The sequence below is a fragment of the Peromyscus leucopus genome, chromosome 4 (assembly GCF_004664715.2).
Source record: "Peromyscus leucopus breed LL Stock chromosome 4, UCI_PerLeu_2.1, whole genome shotgun sequence".
NCBI lineage: Eukaryota > Metazoa > Chordata > Mammalia > Rodentia > Cricetidae > Peromyscus > Peromyscus leucopus.
Window position 1 is genome coordinate 4,057,169 of NC_051066.1, and position 24,871 is coordinate 4,082,039.

The 24,871-nt window shown below is 44.8% G+C and overlaps 1 protein-coding gene across 15 annotated transcripts in view; it reads right to left on the reverse strand.

The window, feature by feature from the left end:
* Cntrl (centriolin) overlaps nt 1–24,871 on the reverse strand; it is an 88,546-nt gene that overhangs the window by 18,942 nt on the left and 44,733 nt on the right. For 12 of the 15 annotated variants that reach the window (XR_005091297.1, XM_037204495.1, XM_028886089.2 and 9 more), the window contains 12 exons: nt 23,920–24,099; nt 22,781–22,897; nt 22,133–22,277; nt 21,539–21,687; nt 13,785–13,974; nt 11,588–11,904; nt 8,331–8,539; nt 5,876–6,068; nt 1,244–1,374; nt 1,009–1,149; nt 786–912; nt 475–639 (listed from right to left, as the gene is read on the reverse strand). Coding sequence is in view for 14 of the 15 variants with exons in the window: in XM_037204495.1 (XP_037060390.1) it covers nt 475–639; nt 786–912; nt 1,009–1,149; nt 1,244–1,374; nt 5,876–6,068; nt 8,331–8,539; nt 11,588–11,904; nt 13,785–13,974; nt 21,539–21,687; nt 22,133–22,277; nt 22,781–22,897; nt 23,920–24,099 (2,064 nt within the window). In the remaining variant the exon portion in view is untranslated. The remainder of the gene's footprint in view (nt 1–474; nt 640–785; nt 913–1,008; nt 1,150–1,243; nt 1,375–5,875; nt 6,069–8,330; nt 8,540–11,587; nt 11,905–13,784; nt 13,975–21,538; nt 21,688–22,132; nt 22,278–22,780; nt 22,898–23,919; nt 24,100–24,871) is intronic. The other 3 variants (XM_028886086.1, XM_028886088.1, XM_037204498.1) reach the window with 2 other exon arrangements.

Genomic DNA, 24,871 nt, shown 5'->3' on the forward strand with positions numbered 1-24,871 from the left:
AAGTAACATGTTCATGCAAATGTGTTTGTGCCATTTACCCCAAACAAAGGCTGCTCCGAGTCACAGGACTGTCAGGGCAGAAGGCTAGGAGCACAGACATAATCACAGACTGAGATGCTCAGTAGACAAGCAGCTGCTATCAGATGCATGAGAAAGAAACTCCTTAAGAGCAACTGAAAAAAACCGGGAGGTTGCATGTGGCTGAGCTATGAGAAACAGGCAGAATGGGATGTAGCCTGTGACTGGGATAAGGGCACTCCTGGACAGGAAAGACACGAGAAAGCCAAGAAGCAAGAGAACCCAGAGTATATACAGATGCTACCTGATTGCCTCATCACCAACACATTAACACACACCCAAACAGTGCTATAGAGGAGGCATTTCTATGTCCATTTGGGAAGAACCAGGGAAAAACTTCAAAATAAACTTACAGCACTTCCGAGGACTTCTAAGAAAGCCTACTGCCCAACATACCCTGATGTGACTGCACTTCTCAGCGACTTCTGTCTCGCCCAGTGTCAGGGCTTCCTGGAGGTCAGCTTTTGCCTGGACCAGGCTGTCCTGGAGTAGGAGCAGCTCTTCCCTTCCATGCCCCAACTGAGTGTCTAGGACAGCCAGCTCCTGCTGCTGGCTTGTCACCTGAAAGGGGAGAGCCGGGAAGTGTGACTCCAGGATGTACACATTCTTAATACTTTTCCATCTTTTCTACAATCAAATAAACCTTATCCAGCAACCCTCAAGAAGAAATACATCTTAAACAGTCTTTTCCGAGGGTCTAGCCATACCTGGCTTTTCAGTGTTTCCAGTTCAGCTCTCTTGGCCTGAAGGAGAGTCTCAGACTCTTTAAGGACCTGGAGGTGGTGATCCTCACTGTGTTCTGCTGTCTCAATGTCTGTCTGCAGACTCTGGAGCCTACAAAGCAGGGCAGCACTTGAGCAGCCTCGAAAGGAGCCCGATGCCCACAGCTGCTGCAGCCCCCCAGCACAGCCCCCAGGGCCCTTTACTTACTCTTCTGTCAGTTTCTCCTTCTTCTGGCTCAGACACTGGAAATCTGCATCTTTGGCTGCTATAACTCTGTTTATTTCTTTCAAGATTTCTTCTTGTTTGATTTTGTGCTGCTCCAAGTCCTCTGCATCAGCCTGGAGCAATCTACAACGGAATATTTATGCCCCGGTCCTTCAGGCTTAGCATGCATCAACCATTACTCTGTGCACCTCAGCCCTCAGGGCCCGGGCCCACCCACCTCAGCTGCTGCTCAGCTTTCACGAGGTTGAGCGCAGTCTCTTGGGCTCTCTTTTCTAACGCCTCAGCATCTGACTCGGCTTGTAATAGATTTCTTTCAGCATCAGCAAACTTTTCAACAGCATTCTTTGTCTAGAAGAGAAACTATCATTAAAAACAATTTGCTACAGTACTCACCACAGTTATTCACAGTATTAACTGGTACAACTCTCAGAAAACAAGATAAAAAGAGAAAAACCTGAAAACATTCCTTTGCTGTGACTCTCTAATACTTAGAAAATTGTCCAGAAGCAAATAATTACTATGTAAAAATGTAACTAGCATTTTTAAATGTAACTAGCATTTTTAAATGTAAATGTAACTAGCATTTTTAAATGTAAATCTCAACAAAAGATGAAGTGACAGTGTATTAAAACAGAATACTGTCTAGTCTTTAAAATGACAGTGTAGCAGCACACAGATGTTCCAGTATTAGACCAGAAAAACACCATCGTAAATGGTATAAGCACTGTGAAAGGAACTATATAAAGCCACATCTGTGTCAACAAAAAGCATTTATGAAAAGGTTGTTTGAAGATGATAAGACTGACTGGAGATATCTTTTTATTTAAAATAATTTGATTACATCAAATCTAGCCAACTAAATGGCAATAATTTTACCAAGCTTCCAATCTTCCACATAGCTTCTTCTTACTTCAGACATTATCAGCTGAAATGGACTCTCACTTTGTGATGGGTGATTTACTTATAGTTAAGGAACACAAATACCAAATTCCTTTCAAGTCTTTGGAAATACTCCTATGCTAGACTTGGCAAAAACACTTTTTAAATATCAACTTGGTTTCTTGGTCTGCCTAGAATAAGAGGTTTAATGGATCTAAAAGGAGATTTAGTTTGTACTTGGCTGAATACTGACTCATATCCAGCCTCAAAAGTCAAAGGTGTCTGTGTGTGATGTCTGTCTATGAATTGTCCATGAACGTATACTCGCTGACAGGGTCCACAGCAGTAGACATGTCACTTCTGCTGACTCTTTAGCAAAGCCATGGGCAGAGCTCAGGAAGGAAGGAGCTTTAGTCTCCCAAGAAAGGTTTAAACATATCTGGCACCTTTAGCTGCTTCCTCTCCCCTCCTCCTTTCCAAGCTATGCCAGAGTCCCTGGGAGGAGAAAGCGGCTCCACTGTGTGCACCTCCTCCCTGCTGTGTGTGCGCCTCCTCCTCCCTGCTGTGTGCGCCTCCTCCTCCCTGCTGTGTGCACCTCCTCCTCCTCCCCACTGTGTGCACCTCCTCCTCCTCCCTGCTGTGTGTGCGCCTCCTCCTCCCTGCTGTGTGCGCCTCCTCCTCCCTGCTGTGTGCACCTCCTCCTCCTCCCCACTGTGTGCACCTCCTCCTCCTCCTCCCCACTGTGTGCACCTCCTCCTCCTCCCTGCTGTGTGCGCCTCCTCCTCCCTGCTGTGTGCACCTCCTCCTCCTCCCACTGTGTGCACCTCCTCCTCCTCCCTGCTGTGTGTGCGCCTCCTCCTCCCTGCTGTGTGCGCCTCCTCCTCCCTGCTGTGTGCACCTCCTCCTCCTCCTCACTGTGTGCACCTCCTCCTCCTCCCACTGTGTGCACCTCCTCCTCCTCCTCCCACTGTGTGCACCTCCTCCTCCTCCCTGCTGTGTGCGCCTCCTCCTCCCTGCTGTGTGCACCTCCTCCTCCTCCCCACTGTGTGCACCTCCTCCTCCTCCTCCCCACTGTGTGCACCTCCTCCTCCTCCCTGCTGTGTGCGCCTCCTCCTCCCTGCTGTGTGCACCTCCTCCTCCTCCTCACTGTGTGCACCTCCTCCTCCTCCTCCCCACTGTGTGCACCTCCTCCTCCTCCTCCCCACTGTGTGCACCTCCTCCTCCTCCCTGCTGTGTGCGCCTCCTCCTCCCTGCTGTGTGCACCTCCTCCTCCTCCTCACTGTGTGCACCTCCTCCTCCTCCTCCCACTGTGTGCACCTCCTCCTCCTCCCTGCTGTGTGCGCCTCCTCCTCCCTGCTGTGTGCACCTCCTCCTCCTCCTCACTGTGTGCACCTCCTCCTCCTCCCCACTGTGTGCACCTCCTCCTCCTCCTCACTGTGTGCACCTCCTCCTCCTCCCCACTGTGTGCACCTCCTCCTCCTCCTCACTGTGTGCACCTCCTCCTCCTCCCCACTGTGTGCACCTCCTCCTCCTCCTCACTGTGTGCACCTCCTCCTCCTCCTCACTGTGTGCACCTCCTCCTCCTCACTGTGTGCACCTCCTCCTCCTCCTCCCCACTGTGTGCACCTCCTCCTCCTCCTCCTCACTGTGTGCACCTCCTCCTCCTCCTCCCCACTGTGTGCCTCCACCTCCTCCTCCTCCCCACTGTGTGCACCTCCTCCTCCTCACTGTGTGCACCTCCTCCTCCCCACTGTGTGCACCTCCTCCTCCTCCTCACTGTGTGCACCTCCTCCTCCTCCTCACTGTGTGCACCTCCTCCTCCTCCTCCCACTGTGTGCACCTCCTCCTCCTCCTCCCACTGTGTGCACCTCCTCCTCCTCACTGTGTGCACCTCCTCCTCCTCCTCCCCACTGTGTGCTCCTCCTCCTCCTCCCCACTGTGTGCACCTCCTCCTCCTCCTCCTCACTGTGTGCACCTCCTCCTCCTCCTCCCCACTGTGTGCACCTCCTCCTCCTCCTCCCCACTGTGTGCACCTCCTCCTCCTCACTGTGTGCACCTCCTCCTCCTCCTCCCCACTGTGTGCTCCTCCTCCTCCTCCCCACTGTGTGCACCTCCTCCTCTCCTCCTCCCCACTGTGTGCACCTCCTCCTCCTCCTCCTCACTGTGTGCACCTCCTCCTCCTCCTCACTGTGTGCGCCTCCTCCTCCTCCCCACTGTGTGCACCTCCTCCTCCTCCCCACTGTGTGCACCTCCTCCTCCTCCTCCCCACTGTGTGCACCTCCTCCTCCTCCTCACTGTGTGCACCTCCTCCTCCTCCCCCCCACTGTGTGCACCTCCTCCTCCTCCCCACTGTGTGCACCTCCTCCTCCTCCTCCCACTGTGTGCACCTCCTCCTCCTCCTCCCCACTGTGTGCACCTCCTCCTCCTCCTCACTGTGTGCACCTCCTCCTCCTCCTCCCCACTGTGTGCACCTCCTCCTCCTCCCCACTGTGTGCACCTCCTCCCCACTGTGTGCCCACTGCCACTGCCGAAAACTAACACAAGTGAGAGGTTTTCTCCAGGGTTGTGACGCCCACTTCTCCACACAGTGACGAATGTTCACCGCACAAGGACTATTCAGAAGAGAAGAAATGAGGGCCGGGCGGTGGTGGTGCACACCTTTGATCCCAGCACTCTGGAGGCAGAGGCAGAGGCAGGCGGATCCCTGTGAGTTCCTGGCCAGTGTGGGCTACAGAGAGAGTTCCAGGACAGCCAGGGCTACACAGAGAAACCCTGTCTCAAAACAAAACAAACAAACAAAGAGAAATGAAAAGAAATGAGGACTTACTTCCCTGTTCCCAATGAAGACCATGTGAAGGAGGATTCCTGGAAGGGGCTATGTCAGCAAAGGCTGATGGACCTCAGCGATGTAAAGGGTCCAGAAACTCATTACAGTTTACACTGTGTTAGCGTCAGCCTCCTAAATTAGAGACATGCTTTGCCCACCTCTGTGTAGGACCCAACACCCTATGTGTGGACTAGAAGATAAAACCTGATCTAACATCCTGAAAAACAGGTTAAAAACCAAAACCAAACAAAAAAACCTTTGGGTGGTATTGCAACAACAGTCCACAGAATTTGTTTTTAATAGGTAAGTGAAACCATTCATTCAGTTCCCAAGTAGTAGGTTTCTATTAACTTAATAGATTCAAGTTGAACTAGCAAAGTGAAAATAGTTTCTGAGGTGTTTCATGTGCCGGGGGCTTTTTCCTCTCTAGAGTCTCATTTTATTAAAGAACTCTTGGGAAGGCAGAGCTTCAGCTGCGAGACTCTGGGCAGTTATGAGCCCTTCTGAGCTGCATGAGCAGACCGAGTTTAGTCACCTCGCAGGGCTGCTGGGGATGCTGAGTGAAACGGCACTTGTAAATAGCCACCACACAGGCTCGGGAAATCACTTTCCCTCTCTGGCTTTCTTCTGCGTGGCCTAAAAAATGTTATTATCACTCACTCAGTAGTCCACAGGGGTAAGTTACCAGCAAAGAACATCTCAGAATCTTTCTTGCTTTTTTAAATTTCAACTTGGCTGTACTTAAATGAATGGAAATCTCTATGACCCAGGAACTGAAAACATCATTACTTCTGTTATCATCGTGAAGAAAAGTATGACTTCTCTAAGAATCTGACTGGTCATTTAAAAAGACACAGGTTGAAGAGTCCAAATTAAAAACAAACAACAACCCCCAACATACACACTCAGATGGGGAAGAGAGACAAGCTGCTATCTCAACAGCTTTGGGAATTTAAAGCATGCTATTGACTGCCTACTGAACAGCATGTATGAAGTCTGAGGACCTAAACGACTTACTTACCCAAACGCCCAGCTCCTGACTGGCAGGGTCCAGACTTGGACAGTGTGTCCCTGCAGTCTTAGCTGGGCGGCAGTAGTTTTGTGTCACCACAGAAGCCCTAGCCTGAACCACAGCGGACTTACCTTCTCCTTAGTGCAGGAGAGTTCATGCTCAGCCTCTGCCAGAAGTCGGTCAGCTTCCCTGAGTTCCGAGCGCCGCTTCAGAAGAGTCTTCTCTATGCACGCAACTTCATCAACAATATCCTCATGGCGTTTGAGAGACTTTTCTATTTCTAGTTCAGTCATAAGATTCTCAACATTTCCATCAATGAAGTCCCTAAAAAATTACATATATATTGAGACATTTGAAACAGACCATATGTATAATCATAGAATGTGAATTTACTAACTTTCTAAGAGAGGTAGCTACAATTGGTTATGTTCAACTCGAGTACAAAATATACTCTTATTATAAACACGGAATATTCCTGGCAGTAAATGCACACTATGTAAAATGCCTGATGGATCTGTGCTGTCAACATCTGGCCAAGACAGTGCTGCCACATTATTTTTCTGAAAAACAGAACTACAGGAAATGACTACATGATAATATCCAGTTCCTCTGACAGTCTTCAAGGACAGCCCCCAGGTCAGGCAGCCCCTAACACTGCATGGTTGTGTGACTTACTTCTTTATGTCAGAGTAAAACAGTCATAAAAGATTTGACAAAAAAAAAAAAAAAAGGGACACAAAAGTCAGTAACTCAAGGCTAACATGACAAAATTAAATGAAAATGGACTGCTTCACAGAAAAACATGAAAACAAGCCCAGCACACTGATGTTTTCTTCTTTCTTTACTCAAAGGTATACAGGGAACTTTTTGCTTTTTTTTTTTTTTTTTTAATGTTCTTACAATTTTATTTGGTATTTAATCATATTTTATATTGGTGAACTTTTGCCTTTTTAAAACTCCGATTTGTGTCTCAGGTCTGACACAAATCTCCTGGAATGATCCTTTCGTCGCTCTAAGAGTGGCAGAAGTGGCCCCCTACTGCCCTGCCCACTGTCCTCTTAACACGCATTTGTCATTGGGAAGTAGCTATAACCCCACCCCATTCTTCTCAGCGTGGCTCTCGCTTTCCTCAGCACTGTAATCCCTCAGCTGTCCACTCCTTGATGGCAGTGATCCGCATGCCTCACTCCGCATGCCTCACAGGCCTCCCTACCACCCTGAGCCTTGGCTAGTCTGGATTAAATGACATGAACTAGGGAGCTGCCATAATCCATGGACCAGCACAGAAGACGTTTTAGATGACTGACCAGACAACAGAGGGTATGTGAACTGACTCTATGCTAGGTGCAGGCACCTACAGACGGAGGTCCAGCTATTACCCTTGCTGACTCTGGCTGCTCACAGCACTGCATGAGCAGGGCTATGTCAAGGGTTGCTAACCCTAAATTTTACAGGGTACCTGAGAAGAAGAAAAAAGAAAGGCTTTATGTAAAAGGGATTCCCTGACCTTATTTTAATTTGCTTTTTAGATTTTATGTGTATGAATGTTCTGCTTGCATGTATGTATGTATGTGCACCACTGCATGCCTGGTGTCCACAGAGGTCAAAAGAGGGTGTCAGATCCCCTGAAACTGGAGTTACGGATGTTTGTGAGCACTATGGGGGTGCTGGGAATGAAGCCTGCATCCTCTCCAGAAAGCAACCAGTGCTTTAAAGTGTTGAGCCCTCTCCCCAGTCTCTCCAGCCCAGCTCTGTTTTGAAAGGCAGGACAGAGAGACAGGGCTTGGGGAAGGCATTTCAGGAAGAGGACAGAAGATGTGGAGGTGTGGAGGTGGGGAAAAGTGGTGCGGGGAGACCGTAGAAGTGGGTCAGGTCAAGCACTGTGTGAGGCTGAAGGACGACAGGGAGGCAGGGGTCCGACTGCCTGTGTACTGAGATGGGACTGAGTCCAGTGTTTCCTGACACACTGGAGAGAAAGAGTCTACACATGACGGCAAGCGTGGAACCTTCTCTAGTGGTCTAGAATTCCACTAATTAAAGGGAACGATGGGGTTGGGGATTTAGCTCAGTGGTAGAGCGCTTGCCTAGCAAGTGCAAGGCCCTGGGTTTGGTCCTCAGCTCGGACAAAAAAAAAAAAAAAAAAAAAGGACACGCAGTGAAAATAACAGAAAATGGTCAGAAGGACAAAGAAACCAAACAGACGCCATGGGGAAAGAAGGTTTAAACACCCTATTGTATGTTCTGCTGTGGTAGCTGGGATGGAGAATGGTTATGCCGTTCACCAAAGACAACTACAAAAAGAGCCGATTTGTATTATTTACCAGGAGATCTTAGATATTTGCTGTCCTAAATGGTATTCACCATGTGGGCATTAAACTAACTGCAATTAAATTGTTTCTCAGTTCCTACTGCCACATCTAGAGATCTCCACCCACACATGGCTAACATTTACTATTTTGCCGTTTAGATCTAAGAAATTTCTAAAAAGACAGAATGTTTCATGAAGCAGTGCTGACGGAGGGTGCCCTTCAGAACTGATATCGTACATACCCTCTGGATTATAAAAATAGAATGGCAAATGCTTACTGTCGTTGTTGATGTTTCTGGATTGTTCTGTGCAATTCTTCTACTTCCTGTTCTAATTCCTTCTTCTCTTGCAAAAGGTCGTCAACATTGCGATGCAGCTCTTCTACTTCTTTCTCAGAATGCTGCTTGGATGTTTTCAGCCACTGCTCTTCCCGCCGTTTTGATTTTAGCTGCTGCACTATGTCTTCCAGTCTAGACACTTCATTCTCCTGACCACAGAAAGTGAATGCATTACTACGACATCAGAGGGCGTCTCTTCCCTTTTGCTGTCAAAACTGAAATCAACTGGATCAAGTGGTCTAAAAAATAGTGGGACATTCTAAGACTTCAGTATGGAAAGAAAAATCGAAGCCAGTGTTTTCACCTGGCACAGATGAAACAGACAGACTTCACAAGACCTTTCCACCAGTCTGACGATGCATTAGATTCTCTGTCTCTGGAGCTCCAGATCCAGCAGAACAAACACATTGAAGTCTCTCTTCACTCTCCACACATGGGAGAATTGTTGGAATAGGTTCCTAGAATGTTTTGCCTACATTTTGTAGAATGAATAAGGTAAACTGAATCTCAAGAAATAAAAAGCTAGCCAGGCAGTGGTGGTGCACGCCTTTAATCCCAGCACTTGGGAGGCAGAGGCAGGTGGATTTCCGAGTTGGAGCCCAACCTGGTCTACAGAGCAAGCTCCAAGACAGAGAAACCATGTCTCGAAAAACTTAAAAAAAAACAAAAGCAGCAGTAGCTGCTGCTAAAGTGTCGGAGGTGTGAAAGCACACTGGCGCAGCTGTCTGAGCCCTGTATTCTTGAAGGGCTGCAGGAGGCCCAAGCACAGCAAGCATGGCACTAACAGGTTTGCCCTTCACCTTTCTCTTTCTCTCTTGCTAAAACCATCAGATCACATTCCTAAAGCTGCCACCAAGGCCTGTTCCCTTATTTGGCCACTTCCTCCCCCTGAGGCTAACAAGGTCCAGCTATCAAAGTATTTTAGTCCAGCAATCAGAAGCCCCCTTTTGGCTCACCTAATTAACATGCTCAATCAAAATTAAACATCTCATCCTAACATGGGGGTTTCCCCTTGTCCCTTAATAAACTGTCTCCTCTCTATCTAGAAGCAGCCCTTTGTTCCTCCAGGGCAAATATTCCGCACCCCGCCCCTTCTCTTCTTTCTTGTCCTCTGCCTCCTGTCTTTGTCTCTCTGGGGCAAATAGATCTCTTTTGTGCTGAGAACTAGGTCTCAGTGTGTCCTGTGCCAATTCAGTCCTTTCACTTCTGGAGAGTAGAAGCAGCAATCCAAGCAGTCTCAGCAAATGCTTAACAGACAGATGGTTACAAGCTGAATGTACATCAGAGCCACAGAACATGTGGGTAATTACTGTAGTAGCCACACAAATGCATATGGGCCCTGTGGACCAAGTGTGACCTACTAGAAGGGAACACCAGGTGTTCTGAGGAGGGAGCAAAGAACACCAGTGGGCTGAGGAGGGAGCAAAGAACAAAAGCTCCAAGTGCTCTGAGCTCAAAAGAGGACTTGGAATGCAGTTTTATTATGTTAGAACCCAGAAGTTAGAAAGCAATCAGATCAGGAAGTAATCCCTCCTTAGAATCTAGCCTAAGAAAAGAATAAAAATCACACTTAAGAATCCACACAGTCACCTATTACATCTACAAATAAAGAAAGATTATATAGATGTTAACATGCTGTTTAAAAATATTTGTAGGGACTGTTGTATAACAGTTTCCTCCTATATTGAAACATTCCATACTGCAGGGAAGCTTCTTAAGCAAGAAGGTAAACAACTCAAAATAGCTCCAGGAAGTCCCTGAAACTGACCACATTTACTAAGCCCCTCCCTGCCAGAATAAGCAGAGCTAAGCTACAAAGACTCCTGAGATGCCTGTAAGTGGTTTAGCCCAACTCAGTCACTTGGAAAGGACACTCTCCAACCTGTGAGCTGTCCATGTGTACAGTGTGCTCCAGGTTCCCAGCTTTTGTGAGCCAGGGTGGGCCTTGGTGATGCAACTGTCTGTGATTTCTGTTCCTGTAAGTAACCCCTCACCCACATTCCTGTAAGTGACCCCAATAAACACTCATTGGTTCACCAAGCTGGACTTTGGTGGGATCTGTACTTTGTTGTGGGTTCCCTATACCAGGTGAGGAGATACGTGTGTTGTGTCTCCCCAGGAAAAGTTTTTCATACAACAGTTCTTTCAGAGGACTTAGGTCCCTTACTCAGAACCCACACCAGCTTCTCACAACTATCTGTAACTCCAGCTCCAGGAGAGTTGATACCATTTCTGCCTCTGAGGGCATCACATTCATATGTATACTCTCCCAACACACATATACATGTAATTAAAACCAATAAAACCTTAAATTGTAAACTACTAGGTATTATTTCTAACATTAAATGGGAAAATGGAATTCAAATGTGCATACAACAGTAACCATGGAAATAATGTATGATCATCAGTTAACCCAGAGGTAATTCCAACCCATACCTGCTATATGCTCTTTATACATGTCAGCATATACGGGCACACATGTACATGTGAAGCATACTCACATGTGCATAAGCTATAGGTACCAGTATGTGATAGCATTACATAAACACTCCTACACAGTTAACAAGAGAAAATCATAGGAAAATTGTTGGTTTTTAGACTGAAAGCATTTTAGAAAACAGCTAGCTGTGCCAGGATTTGGGCTTGAGAATTTATTATCCTGTTCAAAATCATATTTTAATAGGAGAATGTTTGGTTCGTAAACATCAATCCTATAATCTCACTCCTGAGGTAGGCCCACATTTCTGTGAACTCATCACATGTGCTGTCTGTCTCAGGCACTGGGAAGTGGTGTGGACAGACTTGTGTTTCCCACTTACTAGGTTATGATACAATGGGATAGAGCTGTGTTTCCCACTTACTAGGTTATGGTACAATGGGGATAGAGTTGTTTCTCACTTACTAGGTTATGGTACAATGACAGAGCTGTGTTTCCCACTTACTAGGTTATGGTACAATGGGATAGAGTTATGTTTCCCACTTTCTAGGTTATGGTACAATGGGGATAGAGTTATGTTTCCCACTTTCTAGGTTATGGTACAATGGGGATAGAGTTATGTTTCCCACTTACTAGGTTATGGTACAATGGGGATAGAGTTATGTTTCCCACTTACTAGGTTATGGTACAATGGGGATAGAGTTATGTTTCCCACTTACTAGGTTATGGTACAATGGGGATAGAGTTGTTTCCCACTTACTAGGTTATGGTGCTCTGGGACGTTGCAATGCTGCACACCCACAGGGACAAGGGGAACAGCAAAGTTGGTGGGAGGAGGTCCACATATGATGGGGGCCCCAGCAGGAGGTGGGCCATAAACCACAGTGCCAGGGGTCAGAGGTTGACTGTTGTTGGGCAAAGGAGGCGATGGTGCATACAAGGCCATTCCCTGGGGTACCGGAGACCCATCAGGAAGCACAGTATACATTATGTACCCAGGAGGAGGCACAAATGAGGGGTCCTCCTGGTCATCCAGTCCACTCTCTTCCTGGCTATCTCCTCCACTGTCCGCATCTTCTGTGAAACAAACAGGAGAGTGTACTAGGTAAGTAGATTTACGAAGAAACAATACCACTTCAATGGAAACAATGGAGACTTAGAACAAAACTCTAAAAATGGTCAACTGTAGTTGTGAGAAACAGATCAATACACAGTGTTTTTAGCAGCCAGCATTTCACGCCTCTTCATCCATTAATTAATAATGTACTCAACAATCATTTGAATATCTGCTTCATCCTACAGAAAATATGTAGAAGTGTTATGAGATCAGGCAGAACTCCAACTGATTCTGCCGTGACATGCAGCACTCTAGTATGGAGGTTTATCTCCCCTTAAGACAGGAGCTGGGCTGGCGGACCTGACATTAAATAAAGCAAGCACACAGCAGCACTCATCCAATACAGAGTTTCTGTTGGTTTGCTTTTGTGTTGCTAGGGGTGGAACTAACAATGAGCCACATCCCCATCCCAACAAATACTTTCTTAATTGGCAAATCATCAAAATGGAGCATTACTATGTCACAGATCAACAGTCTCAGAGCAGTAAAATGATTTGACTTGACCACATAAGTCTCATTCTTTGAACAGAGCTTTGGAAGACTAACCTCTGACAATCTTAGTAGAGCTACTACATAAAGCCATGATATTAAAAAAAAAAAAAAAAAAAAAAAAGGTCCAATGCCCCATGATCCAGAAGCACCAGCCACAGAGCTGTTCAGTTGGAGAGTGGAGGAAGGCACCACACGGGGAGCACAGTCTTACTAAACCCCGACTATGAATTGGTTTGGGGAAGGAAAGAGGAAGACAGCATTACAGAAAAATTGCCTTAAAACATGGAGGTGTAGAGGTTGAGGATGTAGCTCGGTGGCCAAGTGTTCAACCCACAGCACTGAAAACAAACAACAAAGGCAAAGGGGCTTGAGGAACTTGGCGTGCTACAATATCTTTTGAGCAGTGGTTCTCAGCCTTCCTAACGCTGCGCCCTTTAACACAGTTCCTTACGTTGTGGTGACCCCCAACTGTAAAATTATTTCATTATAGTTCGTAACTGTAATTTTGCTACTGTTATGAATCATAATGTAATTAATTATCTGATATGCATGATAAGCAGCCCTGTGAAAGAGTTGTTCAACCCCCAAAGGGTCGCAGTCCACAGGCTGAGAACCACTGCTTTAGACAGATAATGAAGGGACACTAACCAGCCCACTGGAGCATGTGGCTCCGGCAGGCCTTACCCTTCTCCCATTCCCTCTGCCTTGCTAAAATCCTTAGATTACAGTCCTAAAGCTAGCCACCAAGGTCTATTTGGTCAATGTGGCCACTTCCTCCTCCTGAGGCTGACTACCAAGGTCCAGCAATCAAAAGCTCCCTTTGATTCACCTAATTAAATTAAAATTAAACACCTCATCTTAACACAGAGTTTCCCTTTTGCCTTTATGAACTGCCGTTTGCCTAAGGGCCATTGTCCCTCTGGACAGATGCCCCTCCCCCTTCCCCCCCCACATCGTCCTTGATCTCCTCTACCACTGCATCCCAGCCCATCCTAACACAGACCTCCCCTTCTCCCTTAAAGAATGACACCTGCAACATCATTTGCTGCTGTTTTTCTGCCAGAGTCAGAAAGCAGCTGCTTTAACTTTTCTTCCCAGCTTAATAAAGGATTCTCTGTGAAAACAGGTATTTGGGTGGTTTGTGACTAATCTGGGGTCTTGAAGGACCCCCCCCCTCCCCGTGTGGGAGTCCCCTTCAGATAATCTATGGGAAGATAGGTTATTGGCCAACACAGGACCTCAGAGTAAGCTAAAGGACTTTGGAATGCATCTGTAGATTTCAAGGAAACAATAAAAGGTTATTAAATAGGTAAGAGAAATGCAACTTCCCTTATGTGATGTGACCTACCTCTATTTGAAAATGACTTATGCAACCTATTTCTGATGGGTGAATAGACCCAGTATCCTGAAGCAGGCAGAGGTCCACGGTTGTCCTTCTCTTCTTGCTGTCCAGGCTGTGGTTTTCTAAGAGGAGTAGAAGCTGTATACTTTAGACCTAAACCGGAGTCCTTGGTGGCCTGAGAACTATGGCTGGAAACCTAAAAACAGTGACAAGAGAGCACACTGCCTATTACCAATGGAAAGGCTGACCTTTAGATATATCAAAGTACACAGCTAAGGTGAGATACACACAAACTAAGAAAGGATTTGTTATTTCCTTATTATGATTCTTATTTTTCACAGAAATAAGAAATGATTACACAGTTATAAACTATGGTCTATATATATGGCTCAGCTTATTAACATTTCTTTAGCAGAGCAGTGTCAGGAAGGCTGGGCAGAGAGGAGTATATATGCACTGGCTAGAGTTATGTCAAACTTCTCTGTGAAAAGGGAAGGGATCTCTTCAGGAAGTTATGTAATAGCATCTGAAGGGTCCAGGAATATAGAAATATAAAATTGTAAACCTAAAAAATTAAAATAAAAGCTGACAGTCATCAGCTCTAAAGGTTAACTTCTAACAATGGCTCTCTGCTTACAGCCAGCTTCTCTATCAACAGCCAGGGGTTAACTTTTAGCCCCCTTTCCCCTGACAGCCAACAACTGCCCGGACCAAAGTTAACTTTAATAGTTGTTTCTACATGACTCCTAGCATGCACCCCGTGCCTGATGCTTACTTCTACTATAAAAAGGGGCTTGAAATCCACCCCCTTCGCCACAGCTTCAGAATCCCGCGCCCTGGCTGTGATCTCAGCTAACTGACAAGCTTTTGTGCCCTGTGGTAATTTTCTTTTTTTTTTTCTTTCCTTTTTTTTTTTCTTCTAGAATAAAGTCTGCTTCTGGTTTAACAGACTTTGGTGGTCTGTCCTCCATTATTACATGATCCCAGACCCTATATTTGGTGCTAAAACCTGGGACCTCTCGCAATACTGGTTCTGGGGGGCACCTCAGTCTCTGGCAACTTTATCCTACTGGTTTTGGCCAACTGTAAGTTTTTTGTCTGGTTTCTGTATCTGTTGTCTAGATAAAACCGAAGCTCAATAAGAGTGGGTTGACCCACCTGAGCTGGCAGGGATGAAGGACACCTCAACCCCTCTTCTGGCCACTGGTTGCTTCTCTGCGGCCCTTCAGGCCTGGACTGGGAGCCCCAGGTCCCTGCACGCAGTGTTCTTCCTTCTTTATGTCTTGTCTACTCTGTTTGTCATGTTCCCTGTCACCAGTCTCTTTGTGGTGATTGTTAGTAAATTAACCTTTACCCTGGGCCAAGGTTCCTCTATGCCTCAGGCCCCTTTCAGGTCTTGTTCTCTCATTTCCAGGATTTCAAGAACATAACAGTAGTTTTTGCCAGCCTTCCCTGTCTTTCTCCACTTCAGGAGTCCAGGCTCCCCAAGGCAGTTGAGCTGGCTCCAGTCTGTGCAAGCAGCCTGCAGCCAGGAAGAGGACCCTCCATTTCTCTCCGGACCCCAGATGCTGCAGCCTCCTGCCCGAATACCAATGAGGAGCCCAGCAGGGGAGGGCAAAGGAGATTATGAGGCCAGGTGCCTTCTCCTGGACAATAAATGTTTTAAATCTCACAGAAATGGCACATGCTCCAAAGCTGCACAGGAAAGACCAGAGCCGAACAGCAGCAGGAACATCCCCATCAGGAAAGCACAAATGGCATGCTGCCCGCCTCCCTAAAATCCAGCTAAATAAAGTAAGAAAACTTTTGTCTGGTTTGAATGCATAAAGGTGGCTACTAAATGCTTATTCTAAATGTATGAGTCAACTATGTTCAATGTATACTGGCTGCAGCTCTTATTTACTGCCCAAACTTAAAATTTACCTCTGGATTTTCTGGTCATTGGGTCTGATATAATAAGGATAAATAATAATATTTTAAAATTATACTATAAGCTCTTACCTCAGGACTAATAAATTGCTCATGAGATATGAGCTAAATCTATATAATTTATAACAAAATTTGGCTTTAAGCTTATAACAAAAGGCTTATAATTAAAATTCTATACATGGACACACACGGACGCACACACACACACACACACACACACACACACACACACACGCATATATATATATGGTTTGGCCCATATGTATACATAGTCAACTCCTGTTTAAGATGCATATATATGCATGCACATACACAACTTAAACGTAACTCTCTCTATATATATATATCTATATATAAATGAGCTGGACTTAATTATGCATATATGCTTATAACTTAGATTCAACTATTATAGAAAACAAAACAAAAAAAACCTACTGCTAGTTTCAGATGCTTTATGTTGGTACAGTGTTGATGCAAATTTAGAGTTATTTTGTTATGGCATATGTATGTTTAAAATATTGTAGCCACACAATATATTCTAGACTACTGAGGGGAACCACAAGAAAGACTCTGATAAATGTTTTTTATGTTTCAAAAATAAGAAAGAAGGCAGGAGATTGGAAAAATAAAGAGAAAGAAAAGGAAAGAGGAATTAGTCTGAAGCAAAAATATCTTAGGAATCAAAGGAACAGACTGAAGGTATATAGAAGGTTGTAGAAGGCCAGAGGGGATGTGAACTATGTTGGTTATGGTTTGTTATACCTGCAAATACTGAATTTGAAATTTGAGCATATTAGGTTAATTATGGTTGGTTTTCATTTTAAAAATAGCTGATGATTCTTCAGTGCAAAATGTTTATTAAAAAAAAGATATATACATATATATATGAACACATATATGACTTGGATTTAACTCTATATATGTGAATGTAAGCTAGCTTTAACTCTGTATGTGTATGTAACTTGGATCCAACTGTGCAAATGTGTGCATGTAATTACTGTTTAGAAAAACATGTTTTAAACAGCAACCATATGGCTTTCCTCCATCTTGGCTGGTGACCCCATCATGATATAGACAGCCCCCTGGTTGACAGCCAAGTTTTACTAAGGTTATAACCTTATATAGATTTTATAGATAGTAAAAGAGCTATTCAGGTTAACAAAAGCTAACTTAGAGATTTACACCTAAGTCTTTGCCAAATGTTCAATTGCAAGCTTCTAGAGAATTTAAACAGATAGCTACATATGTTTGATAAGATATTTAATAAATAAGATATTAAAGCTAACCTCAATGCTTTTATACACAAGAATGTACCTTGCTCTGGCAACTAAACTTTGCAATTTAAGAGTCGCCCAGGTGATAATGGCTTTAAAGGCATGAAGGGATCGTAGAGAACAGCTGAGGATGGCAAAGGAGAGTCCATTTGCAATGATGGATCCTAACAGTTTTGGAAATGCCAGGGCCAGATGACAGTCATCAGAAGCACCAGCCACAGTGAAATGGAGCAGGCTGAAATCTGAAAGGCAGGCTATGTATATGCTGCCAAGGGTGGGGCCAAAGAAATGATCCAAGCCTTTAAGTTAAACAACTAAAAGGATTGTGAATGAATCCCAGATATTGAACTTTGGGACTGTTTGCACTTGGAGCTTGGTTTTGCCTTATACAGGTTATGGTTATGATATGTTCTCTCCCTTTTAAAGTAAAAAAGGGTGCTTTATTGTTGATATTGCAGGAAGACATTTGAGAGATTTTAATTTTTTATGAACAGTTTTTAAAAATATCTAAATTTATAAGACTATGGAACTGAGGTAATTAATTACAGAGATAAATTTTACTTAGTTCCTTGCATGTTTTCAGGATAGAAACAAAGTTTGTCTATATACCAGATATACCTGGACAGGCTTCAAGTACTTCAGAGATCTGCAGAATATGGCATTTAAAATGTTGACTAAAAAGCTTATTATATCAGACAGAGACTCCCAGACCCTAGCAGTGACCCAAAGTCTCCAAAGATTACAGGGCACCACGATTTCTCTACCTGGATTATGGCGATCCTGACCACTGGGCAAGATGCCCTGATGAAACACTTGCCATGAGGACCCGGCCAGACTGTGGACAAGCAACAGGACACTGAAGAATCGATTGCACCCCGTTTGCCTAGACAAAGTAAGGTTGGTCTACCCCATGTCCCTCTTCCATAGGAAAAACTCTCCCCTTATAGGCCTGGCAGGTGAAGATTGATGCTGTTCTGATACTTCTGTCTGGGTATGGACTAGTCTGTCATATTCTGATAGATCCAGAAGCTGCTTGGTCTGCACTCAGGTACAATTTATCTTTCTCAGATCTCCGACAATATTGACGGCTAGGCTAACTATAACTCTGTCAGTTTAGCAGCATTGGACAACCAGATTAATATATATTATATATATATATATATTAATATATATACATATATTAATATATATACATATATTATATATGTCTCTTGATAAAAAAGACAAGCAGGTTTGCCTTACTCATATGCTTCATATCAAGAGACAAACAGATTTCAAATATGATTTGAAAAGACTGCTCTCAATAATAGCTGCTTATATACCTGATAAACAATTAAATGTAAACCTAGAAGATGTATCTCATCAGGCCAAAGACATCTCTGTCCAATCTATACCTGGCTTGTGGGACAGAAGAAAAATGTACATGCTTTTAACTCAAATACATAGTTTTTGCTAGGACTCAAAAATATAAAAATGATGTAAAATTCATACAGGCTTCAAAGGATCAAAAATGTCCTAAGACTTAAATCTATTTCTCATAGATCAAAAGGACTCCAGCCTAAATTTCCTCTACCTATCTATTCCTGAGGATGATGTCTCTCTCCCTCTCCTGTCTTGGGACTTCTCCCTTTCTCCAATTACTAAGACTTTGGGCCTAAAAGTTCCAATTATAATTTCCCCTTAAATTCCTAAATTTTAACTTGTCTCTAGTCTGTACCTGTTTCAGCAGGTTTCCACTTGACTGGCACACCTACGAATCAGCTGCTGACTTCAACCTGTGAGCCATGGGTTTGCTAAAAAGCTGACATGGACCAATCCAGCCGATATGAATGCTCCTTGTTTGCAGCTGGGTCAAATCAGATGCTTCTGAAAGTGTCTTCTGGCATAAATGCCCTCCTTACCTTTGATTAGCCTTTTAGCCTTCCTGGGTACTGACCATCAATCCCATTTCAGCTTGAAGCAGCTATAGAACAGAATAATCCCTGCCCCCAAAACAGGCTAAAAAGGCCAAGTCAAAGGCTTAAAAAATTATTATTTTTATATAAATCATTCAGGATTATAATCTGGCTCATATTTAGACATAGAAGAATCCAAGGTTTGATTCTGGTTATAACTTAAGGGGGGAAGGAAAGGTCCAGAAATATAGAAATATAAAATTGTAACCCTAAAAAAAAAAAATAAAAATAAAAGCTGACAGTCATCAGCTCTAAAGGTTAACTTCTAACAATGGCTCTCTGCTTACAGCCAGCTTCTCTATCAACAGCCAGGGGTTAACTTTTAGCCCCCTTTCCCCTGACAGCCAACAACTGCTTGGACCAAAGTTAAACTTTTAATAATTGTTCTACATGACTCCTAGCATGCATCCAATGCCTAATGCTTACTTTTGCTATAAAAAGGGGCTTGAAATCCACCCGTTCACCATAGCTTCAGAATCTAGAACCCTGGCTGTGGTCTCATCTAACTGATAAGCTTTTGTGCCCCGCGGCTATTTTCTCTCCTTTCCTTCCTTCCTTCCTTCCTTCCTTCCTTCCTTCCTTCCTTCCTTCCTTCCTTCCTTCCTCCCTCCCTCCCTCCCTCCCTCCCTCCCTCCCTCCCTCCCTCTCTCTCTCCTCCCTCCCTCCCTCCTTCCTTCCTTCCTTTCTTTTTTCTGGAATAAAGTCTGCTTCTAGTTTAACACACTTTGGTGGTCTGTCCCCCATTACTTTGTGACCCCAGACCCAACACGTCCATTTCCCACCTTGCTGTTTTGGCTATTCTCAGGGAATATGAATCCTCACGGCACTGCAGTGGTAAATGCAAGCTGGCTGTCTAACTGAGTTTATTTTATGGAAGAATTTTCCATGAGAGAAAAATAAAAATAAATTCTCCATAAGTGATCAGATCCTTTAGTGTCACATCATCCTTCTACCTGCACTCACCACTTAGTGTCTTCTTCTCTTCCTCTGCTTTGTCCTTAATGGCCCAGTAGCTAAGGTAAAGGAAACCACCCACTCTGGAGGAATATGGAGGTTAGTGTCTTGCTGTCCTGGGAATGTGGTATTTCTATTCCCCGTTTCCCACCACACTCAGCACAGGTGTAGTGTTTTCCTTTTACTTCCTGTTTTTGACCTCCAGCCTTGGCTGCACACAGGGTATTGTTTCCTTCAGAAACATTTCTGGGAGATGGATTCTGCTAGTAGGTTCTAGTTGAGACTACAGTCAGAGCCCAGGGACCCCAGTGTCTGAGCTGCTTCTCCAGCTACTGCTCCACAGCTGACTCGGAGGTATCATTCAGTCCCTCTGCTTTGGATTAAGTCCCACTTAGATCCATTCCTCACTTCCAAAGTCAGATAGCAAGCTCATCCTTTAACATTATCTCTTTTCCAGTGCCACTAATCTAGCTCTGGCCTCTTCTATCTTTCACTTGAATGGTTTCAAATAGCCCCACAAGCTCACCTAGCTACAACTCTAGGCCCCATGCTCAGCTAGAATACCTTTCTGAACTCTGACTCTATTAACAGTAATCTTATTTTCCCATAACATATATAATGTCCCTTTTAAAGAAGGATGGCCTGTGTGGGTTTGAATGAGAATGTCTCCATAAGGCTCTGGTATTTGAACACTTGGTCCATCGCTGGTGGTGCTGTTTGGGAGGTGTGGCCTTGCTGGAAGATGTACATCCTGGGGGTCCCAGTGCATGCTCTCTTTGCTTTGTGCTTGTGGTTCAAGATGTGTGCTTTCAGATTTCTGCTCCTGCTGCCATGCTTCCCCAACATGAGAGACTCCTGCCCTTTGGAACCACAAGCCCAAATAAACTCTTTCTTTTGTTGTTCTGGGTATGCTCATTTATGCTCATTTATCACAGTGGCAGAAAAGCAGCTAACACAGCTCCAATCTACTTTTCCAGCTCTTGTTTCTGCATTCCCAGCTAACTGTTAATACTACAGGTTCCTCAATATGGTTACACTACCCTTCCTCTTCACACGAGCTGTTTCCTCCCTCTTAAGCCCTCTATGGACGTTTGCTCACTGCTCACCTTACAGCCTCAGCTAGTTAGGTTTCTTTCCTGATGAGAAGGATCTTTGAAACCAACCTCTCAGCAACCAGAGCACACCGGCCAAGTCTGCAGTCACAGTATGTCACTGTTCTGTAACCACACTGGCACAGCATGGTTCTTCTGAGTGCAGGGATGCATCTGTTATCACAGCACCCCAGTGCAGCTTAGCACGTGCTCTAGACTTTGGTAAACACTCCAAGGCTTTTTTAAAAAGGAAATCAAACCTAGGTACTCATTACTCTGTCTACACCTCTGCACATTTCTATAATCATTTTCATTCAGCTTGTTGGGCTTAAGTCGCCTTATCCTTTATCTGCTTCATGGCACTGGCCGAGAAAGGCAAGCACTACTGTCTGTGGATAGCTCTATTTTTAAATCTCAAATAACACAAACACTGAAGAACCTAAACGTATGTCTCAGCAGAGAAGTATTTTTATCACCTATTAACAAATTTGGGGAAGGAGAAAAATGTCACTTTCAAGAAAATTCAGTATATACTTCTAGCAACACAGAATTCCTACTTTTGACGATGGCGGTGGTGGTATGAAATACCAATAGCCTTGTCTTTTGAAAGGATCTGTCATGTTGCTGATGTACTCATTCTGAGCAGAAACTTCATGCCGGAGTTCAGCAATTTCCTCTAAAACATTTTCAATGCCTCCTTTATTATCTGTAAAGGAAAGCCATTCTATGAAGTTCATGCATTCATGAACTTCCTTTCTTTTCCAACACAGAAGAGAGACACTGTGAGTCAACAGGTTCTACCATGTCCCCAAAGCTGACTTTCAGCCTGCCCTTGGGTAATTACTTTTTGCTGAACACTGAGAGAACATCCTTTTGTACATCGATTATAAAGTAATCCACAGAAAACAAACAGATTTGTAAACATTATTTTTTTTTAAATTACAGTCTACATGTTGTCTTTTTATAATCAAATCCCCTAACACCACATGGTCAAATGCTTTCTAAGATCTTTAAGTTGTCAAGTAAGCCATGACTCTCGAGATCAGGCAAGGAACTGACACTTTCTGTTAAGTGCTTTTTTCTAAAGGCAGAGAAGGCAGTTCAATTTGATAATTACAGAACCACCCAAATCAAAGCCAACAGTACTTTACCAGTCCCAGTGAGGTTTAGTACATCCCGAAGCCTTGTGATCTCAGCTCTTTGCTTCGCCATGGTCTCATTCAGCGTCTCCATCTCCAGCAGCTGTGAGGTTGCTCCTTTTGAACCTACATCTGCATTCTCCATCTCAATGCGAAACTATTAAAAAGCATACATACCAAGTTACAGGAGCATTTACCCTAAGAAGAGCATTTAACTTAAGAATCCCTCAGTTTTCATGCACTTTTTACAACGAGGACACCACCTTACCCTTTCGTTCTCATGGCATTGCAGAGCTGAGCTAAAGTGCTGCCTACGAGCGGACTTCCGTGTGCTGAGCAGTCACCACAGGGCCTAGTTTAGACACCCAGGACCTCACAAGGAGGGCGGCTCCAGGAACCAACACCGACCTGCCCTCTCTCTGCAGAGTGTCTCTAGGTACCAACACCGACCTGCCCTCTCTCTGCAGAGTGTCTCTAGGTACCAACACCGACCTGCCCTCTCTCTGCAGAGTGTCTCTGGGTACCAACACCGACCTGCCCTCTCTCTGCAGAGTGTCTCTGGGTACCAACACCGACCTGCCCTCTCTCTGCAGAGTGTCTCTGGGTACCAACACTGATCTGCCCTCTCTCTGCAGAATGTCTCTGGGTACCAACACTGACCTGGCCCTCTCTCTGCCTGAGAAGATGCTGTAGGAGCTCGATCTCGGCTTCAGCCCGGGTCAGGTCTCTGGCTGCTTGTGCGGCCTTTCTGCTGAACTTTTCTGCTTCCTGCAGCTCCTATTGGGACAGGACATGAGAAGGGCACGGCCATCATGATGGTCATCTTCAGTCAGTCTTCTTCTCAGAGTGACCCCTATGCCCCATCCTATTACCAGCCTTGCTTACTCCCGCACACAGGGTGCCAAGCCTGACCTGTCATGGGGCAAGAGGAGGGTTTTGCATGAAGAAAAGGACTTTCTCTTCATTATCCTACGGTCTCTCAAGACTGTCTTTCTGGGTTCTCTTCCTATGATCTACTAGCTCAATCTCATTGAAATCTGTGTCACATTGAGCACCTCAACCACCACTGCAGCCACAGCACTAACAGCATGTAAGGTAATGGGTTTCATACACATACACAACATAACCATTTGGAGGCTCATGATGAGCTTGGTGGTACACAGCTTTAATCTCAGAACTTGAAGCAGAGGCTGGTAGATCTCTGTAAGTTTCAGGACAGCCTGGTCTACATAGCCAGTTCCAGGACAGCCAGGGCTACATTGAGAGATCCTATCTCAAACAAACAAACAACCATAAAAAAGAAAAGAAAGACAAAACTTGAGGCTCAGAGGGACTGTATGGGGAGCTTTCAAAACTTCAATCCAAGCATGTACGGACAGTGACTTCTCTAAGGAGACTGCTAGCTTTTACTATTCATTTGATGGTTCCTTTCAGAACTCAGTACAATCTGGGGCCCAGATAGCCCCCATTATGATATAAAATCACTGGGTCTTAAGAAAAGCAGAGTATCGTCAGGTGGTGGCAGCACACACCTTTAATCCCAGCACTCAGGAGGCAGAGCCAAGTGGATCTCTCTGAGTTTGAGGCTAGCCTGATCTACATGAGTGAGATCCAGGACAGGCACCAAAACTATACAGAGAAAACCCTGTTTCAAAACACCAAATAAAGAAAAAAAGAAAGAAAGAAAAGCAGAGTATCACAGCAGTTTGTATGACCAAAGTCTGCAACAAGGATCAATATGTATGCTGCTGCGTTTTTGAGACAGAGCTGGTGAAGATGTCCAAACTTTATGGACTAACCTCTGCTCGCTCCTGATTAATTCTCATGACGGTTCCATGCAGAGACTTGAGCTGGTCTTTGGCGATGGTGAGCTCAGCTGCAGCTAGTTTATCAGAAGCAGCCACAGCTTTCTTCAGACTCTTCAGCTCTTGATCTAGACCAAGGAACTGCTCCTGAGATTTGGCGTCTTCACGCCTCTTCTAAAGTAAGAGAATCATAGCTGAGAGGCAATAAATTAAGATATAAGCTCCAAGAGGGCCAGGAGCTGTTCCTTGCAACATGCCCATGTCTAGAATAATACCTGATGCATACTAGGCAAAAACTGTGTGTGTGTGTGTGTGTGTGTGTGTGTGTGTGTGTGTGTGTGTGTATGTGTGTCCCTCTCAGTCCTTTGAGACAGAATCTTTCTTGGGGCTTGTGTTTCTCAGCTAGGCTGTAGCCAGCAAGTCCTAGCCATCCTCTTGTTTCAGCTTCCCTCACAGCTCTGACTGCAGGTGTATGGAGGAGTCCAGTCTGTTGTGAGGGTTGATTGTCTCTGGTCCTCATGATGGCCAGCACTGCTCCCAACAGCTAAATCATCTCTCCAGCTCCCCAAATACTTAAGATTTTTGAAATAATTCTTTTCTTAGTTAAGAATCTTGGACTGGAAAGATGGCTTAGAGGTCATGAGCACTAGATACTGTTCCAAAAGACCAAGGTTGGATTCCCGGAGCCCACATAGCAGCTCACAGCCATCTGTAACTCAAGTTCCTGGGAATCCAACACCCTCTTCTGGCTTCAGTGGGTACCCGGAGCACACGTGGTGATAAAATACCCATACACATGAAAACAAATGAATAATATTGAAACAAGCAACCTTCCAAACCCAACCTTATTTCTAGGAACCATAGCAGATGGACAAAGCTTTCAAAGTAACTGTATCAGGCTTGGATATACGATAATGAAGACCTTGACATTTTTGAGACTATTGAA